At 57.0% G+C, this 6,158-nt stretch overlaps 1 protein-coding gene across 1 annotated transcript; it reads left to right on the top strand.

Annotated features, from left to right (window-relative positions):
* The first annotated feature begins 3,294 nt into the window (after positions 1–3,294).
* LOC112857490 (5-hydroxyisourate hydrolase-like) lies at positions 3,295–6,124 on the top strand. The gene is made up of 4 exons (XM_025920830.2): positions 3,295–3,440; positions 3,887–4,026; positions 5,263–5,398; positions 5,852–6,124. Exons 1-4 carry the CDS (start codon positions 3,381–3,383, stop codon positions 5,939–5,941), a joined length of 426 nt encoding a protein of 141 aa, XP_025776615.1. The 5' UTR covers positions 3,295–3,380; the 3' UTR covers positions 5,942–6,124.
* The last annotated feature ends 34 nt before the right edge of the window (positions 6,125–6,158 follow it).

Genomic DNA, 6,158 nt, shown 5'->3' on the forward strand with positions numbered 1-6,158 from the left:
GGCTCCAGGCTCTGAGCCATCAGCACAGAGTCCGATGCGGGGCTCAAACTCACAGGCTGCGAGATCATGACCTGAGCCGAAGTCGGACGCTCAACCGACTGAGCCAACCAGGCGCCCCGAAGCTGCGTTTAGAGTTAGATTAGAGAGGAGATAAACGGTAAGATCAAGCAGCCCCTTTTCAGGCTGGCTCAGTCACCCAGTGAGAGATAGGACCATGGGGAGGGGCCCCGGGGGGGGGGGGGGACAGCAGACCTCATGGGACGGTGTTTAAGTTGGAGGAACTGTAGCGGCTCACAATTGTAGGGTCTGATCTCCTCTGTCTCATTCCCCCTTAGGGCAACCTCCAGCCATGGGGACCAGGACCCTTCTCCTCACTTTCTCTCACACAGACTGTCCAGTGGCAGACTCACAGTGCCTTTCCATCTGCCGGCGGGGACGAGAGCCTGAGGCTGTAAGTATGGGCCACCAGGGCGTTTCGCCAAACGCTTGCCTTTCTAGGGTCCCCATGGGTTGTCAAGATGAGCTCCCAGGTGAGTATCCAGCCTTGTCACCAGGATCGGCAAGGCACCGTGCACAGCCAATCAGACCGTGCACTGACTTGATACATATATACCTCACACTGCAAGTGTTTTTATCATTTTTAAGTGTTTTCAAATGCTATAACTTTGAATCCAAAGATGAGCCATTTAAACATTTACTATGACAATTTTCTGGTAGATGAGGACCTTGAAGATGAAGCACCTTATTCTAATTTGCCTAGAGGTGCCACAAGGGACCTTGTCACCTTCTCATTAGGGAAGTTCCCAGTATGCAACGTCCCCATGATAATCTTGGTTCTCAGAGAGGGCTGGCTGCCAGGATGCCAGGCAGGGGCTGAGGGTCTCAAGTGACTTGTGAAAGGGGCAGGGGCCCTAGACACTGAAGTTCCCGTCTGGGTGGAGGCAGGATGGGGAACGGGCCCTGGAGAGGCCCTGGAAGGAACTGCGACAACTCCCTTCCCCCCACCTTCTCTCCCGGCCACTAAGTTCTCTCTTGGGACAAAGAGTGTCAGGTCTCTAGAAATGGAGTCACAGGGCACACCCCCACGAAGATTTCATTGTTGTTCTTGTCAGTTTACTTATGGCAGTTGAGACGACTTAGCGATTCTAAGAGTACAAAAATAAAAAATCTAAGAGTTCAAAGAAAGGTTAAAGAGCAAAAATAAGTAACCCCATCCACAGTTGCTTGTCCCAGAGTGGCCGCTGGTGTAAGTCTGCTGGTAGCATACTAGAAAGTATTCCAGGTCTTGGCCTCTCTGTGCCTCCTCTGTAAAATGGGGTTAATAATACTTACATCATGAGGTGGCCGTGAGGATTAAGTGAGCAAAGCTTTTAATGTAGCTGAAGCTATACACACATTCAGAGCAGAAAGGTATAGACGCCTCCCCCTGTTTACACCCTGTGTCATGCCTTGCGGCTAGTCACTACTCCAGGACACTGTTACACGCAAATGGACCTCATTCTCTTTAATGGGCTGCAGAGCATGCCGGTCTGTTAACAGAGCTCATTTATTTAATTGTCCCCAGTGGAGACATCTGGTTGTTTCTCATCCATCGTACCCACGGGTGTTGGCAAAAACAGGTGTGAGCCTCTCTTTGGGGTTATCTCCTGTAAACATAATCCCAGCCAAACGTCACTGTGTGTTTAAATCTCAAATAGGGGCGCCTGGGTGGCACAGTCGGTTAAGCGTCCGACTTCAGCCAGGTCATGATCTCGCTGTCCATGAGTTCGAGCCCCGCATCGGGCTCTGGGCTGATGGCTCAGAGCCTGGAGCCTGTTTCCCATTCTGTGCCTCCCTCTCTCTCTGCCCCTCGCCCGTTCATGCTGTCTCTCTCTGTCCCAAAAATAAATAAACGTTGAAAAAAAAATTTTAAATCTCAAATAGATATTTTTTTTATTTAAAAAAATTTTAAGTTTATTTCTTTTTGAGAGAGAGAGAGACAGAGACAGAGACAGAGCATGAGCATGAGCAGGGGAGGAGCAGAAAGAGAGGGAGACACAGAACCGGAAGCAGGCTCAAGGCTCCGAGCTGTCAGCATAGAGCCAGATGCGGGGATCCAACCCACGAACAGTGAGATCATGACCCGGGAGGAAGTCGGACACCCAACTGACTGAGCCACCCAGGCACCCCTCAAATAGATATTCTTTTTTTTTTTTTTTTTAATCTTTATTCTTGAGAGAGAGACAGAGCGTGAGCAGGGGAGGAGCAGAGAGAGAGGGAGACACAGAATCCGAAGCCGGCTCCAGGCTCTGAGCCGTCAGCACAGAGCCCGACTTGGGGCTCAAACTCACAAACCGCGAGATCATGACCTGAGCCAAAGTCCGAGGCTCCACCGACTGAGCTACCCAGGAGCCCCGCAAATAGAGATCTCTTAATTAACTCCAAAGTAGGTGTAACCAGCACACTCCCAACCTTTGCTAGGAGGGTCTTCTTCCCTGACTTGGAGGGGTGTGATTCTTAACCTACACACAGTCCATGCTCACCATCCAGTAGTTGGAAAATGCCCTTTGACAGCAAGAAAAACGTTCCCTACCTAGAACAACACAACCAGTCAACCAACATGGTGGTGTAGACCTTTCCAGATGTTAAATATAGAGTGCCCTTACTTATGTTACATAAAATATTTTATGTGCAAGAACTTCAATATGGCGATGGACTGAGCGATACCCGTCCGCTCAGTTCTGTCACTTGCTCCTCTCTCCCAGGCCCTAAGCTGTCAGTGTGCAGAGCCTCCCTAGAGGTGGGGGTCCAGAGGGGCGTAAGGGGAGAGAGGTAGGTAGACAGCTTCGCCTCATCTCAGCCTTGGGAGTTACTGCCGAGGGTTTTACAGAACCGGACAGGAAACTGAGGCACCGTCACGTGGTCTCTCAGGGCCGTCAGGGCAGTCAGGGCAGCCCGCGGCCCACGCTGATCTCCGCCGGACCTACTCGTCCCGCCCCCGCCCCGCCTGCGGCGCCACAGACCCGGAACGGACGCCCCTCCCCCCTCCGCCCCCGCGCCCCCCGCCGCGCCCCGCCCCAAACCCCACCTCCCGCCGGTGCCCTCAACTTCACTTCCGGCCCTGGGAGGAGCCTCCGCGGCCCCCGCAGGTCTGTGCGCCCCCGTCGCCACGCCAGAGCTCCGCAGCGAAGCCCCCTCGGACACCCCTGGTGGACACCGAGGTGTAGCCGCCCTCCCCGCCACCGCGCCGCGCCCCCCACCTGGGTTTGGCCCGACACGTGGCCCTCGGGTCCTGGGAGGGGCCAGGGTGAGGGCAGGGGCGGACTCGGGCAGGTACCTGCGTCCCAGGACCACCGCTCAGGACCACCGTTCTAGGGGTGGTGGACGTGGGCGGCTCCGGCATGAGTTCGGGGGCCGCTCCGCGACTGCGGGCGCTCCAGCGACACCTGGGCTCCTCGGAGGTAGGGGGCGGGTCCGGACGCTGGGTTCCTGGCTCGTCGCGGCCTGGGGGCTAAGGTCCGAGGTGGCGCATGAGCCAGGGGCTCTGGGAGAACGGGGAGATGGGGTCTGACCAACCCCTGCCCGCACTGACTGGCTGGAGAAGGAAGCCCGTGTGTGGAGATGCCCTTCAGTGGCTGGGCGGAGGGGAGGGGGCCCTAGTAGGGTCTAGCGTGGGGGAATGGGGGTCAGACCAGCATTGTTTATGAAGCGTTTTTCAGTGTTTTGGCCCCACAGCCTCACGTAGCTGACTCAGGGACTCCAGCCCAACCCCGCCCCCTCCAGGGTCCAGGGGCAGCTGGGGACTCTGTCCTCTGGGGCTGTTTACTCCGAGGCTGCGGTCTCTACGCCAGTGCGGACACAGGGCTGGGCCCCACACGCTCATCCCTGTCCCTCTCTCGTGGTTCAGGGCAGAGGCATGGAGCTGGTCAGCAGCCCGCTGACCACGCATGTGCTGGACACGGCCTCAGGGCTCCCAGCCCAGGGCCTCTGCCTCCGTCTGTCCAGGCTCGAGGACCATGGCCAGCAGTGGACGGAGCTGAGAAAAAGGTAGGCTTGAGAGTCACAGAGAGTCCAGATAGCCAGGAAGTGTGGGCTGGATGGCGGTGCTGACCACCGTGCCATGGTCCCCTCAGCCTCGGGGCCAAAGAACACACTGGTGCGGCCTCACAGCCCCAGTGCCTACTGGGCCGGGAGCCAGGGCTTGCCTCTCCCTGAGGGCAGGGTTGGCTGAGGCCTGAAGTGTCATCTGAACGCCTCACTGTCACCGTGATTAACAGGTAACCTTGTGCCAGGCGGTGCACCGAACACTTCTCTTGTGTTCTTATTCTCACTACAGCCTGTGGCCAGGCTCCATAGTTGCCCCTTTTATAGTCGCGGAGACTGAGGCAGCGAGAGGCAAGCAAAGGTGGGCGGCTCGGCAGGCCCTGGCCCCTTGCCCCAGGCTCCACTGGATTAGGCCCAGCCCAGGCCCTGCCTTGTAGCGCTGGGGCCGCCCCGCGAGTCTCCTGAAGGAGGCAGGTTCCCTCTGGTGGTGGGAGTGGACGGCTGGGCCCCAAGGGGCCCCTGAAGGGCCTGAGGACAGAGAGCTCATCCCCCGCCCCTTCGCAGAGGCTGGGGTTCCAGGTTCTTGAAGGAATGTATGGAGTCCCCCGCAGGATCCTAGACACCCATTCCCAACTGCTCCCCCATAAACTGTGGGGGTACATGCTGCTCCTTCCAGTCGCAGCACAGAAACTTGAAAGCACAGGTGGCAAGAACAATGGGAGAACTTTCCAGACGTGACTGGGGGCTGATCAGTGAGCAAAGCGCCAGGCCCTCAGAACCCTCCATTCAGACACTCGGTACAGCTGGAAACAGGCCACCATGAGGATGGGGGTTTGGGGACAGTTACTGATCCAGAAAGCCACACACAATATATTAAATGAAAAGGGCAAGCTATCAAACAGTATGAATAGAACAATCCATTTTAGAGTATTTTTCCAAGTTTATGAATAAGCATAGTTATGCATAGAGAAAATCTAGAAAAATACATGCCAGTATAAAGGGATTATTGCTCATGGAATACATTTTTTTTTCCTTTTCTGCTTCTCTGTACTGGAGTTCCCTAAAAAGACACTGCAGTGGTGTCCCCTAGCTGCTCTAGACCCCAGGCCCTAGAACGTGGCCTGCTGCAGGGGATTCCCGGTGACTCAGGTTGTGGAGGCGTCTGAGGCCATGGGCCGACCGACCCTGGAGAGCCAGGCAGGGGTGACTCCTCACTCCCTCCGACTCCACTCTCTCCAGCTACACCGACTCGGATGGCCGCTGCCCGGGGCTCCTGCCACCAGGCCCGATGAAGGCAGGCACCTACAAGCTGTCCTTTGACACTGAGGGCTACTGGAAGAAGAGGGGGCAGGAGAGCTTCTACCCGTATGTGGAGGTGAGGGCCAGAGGGGTGGAGGCCTATGATTCACCAAGATTCCTGCAGTGGGCAGGCTGGTCCCACCTCTCCCTGGGCGGTGGCAAGCAGTGAGTTCACCTGCTTTGAGCTCTCGGAAGAAAGGTGTCCGGGGATTTTACCACAACACACCCATCCCTGCCCTGTCCCTGGGTAAAGCTGTGGGGCAGGGCCAAAAGTGACTCAGCCCCTGTGGACAAAGGCACTCACCTGACCCTGTTCGGGGCGGATCCTTCGAGTTCCCCGAGCCGAGGGCTTTCTCCGGGGGAGGATTCAGCCCCATCCGCAGCCCTCACCATTTTCCAGTTCTCCACTGGCTTCATCTGGCCCTCGGGGCTCCAGCCCCACTTAACTTCTGCCCCCGGTCCACAGTCTGGGCTGCCTGTGTGCTGCACCGGACCCTCACTCTGTCCCGGTGCCCTCTCTGCTTCTCAGGTCGTTTTCACCATCACCAACGAGACCCACAGGTTCCATGTGCCCCTGCTGCTGAGCCCGTGGTCCTACACCACGTATCGAGGAAGCTAGTGGCTGAGCCATCGCCTCCTCTGGACAACTGCTGGCCTGTGAGCATCAATCCCATCCCCACAGCTCACTGGGACACCTCAACAGAGGGCACCAGTTCACACTCCCTGCGGGAGATTCTGGCCCCCCAATTTCCAGTAGCCGCTGAGTCTCAGGCGTCAATAAAGTCAGTGCTGGCATCTGCAAGGCTGCTGCGGTTCCTGGGCTCGGCTGGTGCTGC

The sequence above is a fragment of the Puma concolor genome, chromosome E2 (genome assembly GCF_028749965.1).
Source record: "Puma concolor isolate L17-30 chromosome E2, mPumCon1.1.hap2, whole genome shotgun sequence".
Lineage (NCBI taxonomy): Eukaryota > Metazoa > Chordata > Mammalia > Carnivora > Felidae > Puma > Puma concolor.

Coding starts and splice junctions, on each gene's coding strand:
- LOC112857490 (XM_025920830.2), top strand. CDS start 3,381: ATGAGTTCGGGGGCCGCTCCGCGACTGCGGGCGCTCCAGCGACACCTG. Junction 4,027..5,262: donor TGGACGGAGCTGAGAAAAAG/GTAGGCTTGAGA, acceptor CACTCTCTCCAG/CTACACCGACTCGGATGGCC. Junction 5,399..5,851: donor GCTTCTACCCGTATGTGGAG/GTGAGGGCCAGA, acceptor TCTGCTTCTCAG/GTCGTTTTCACCATCACCAA.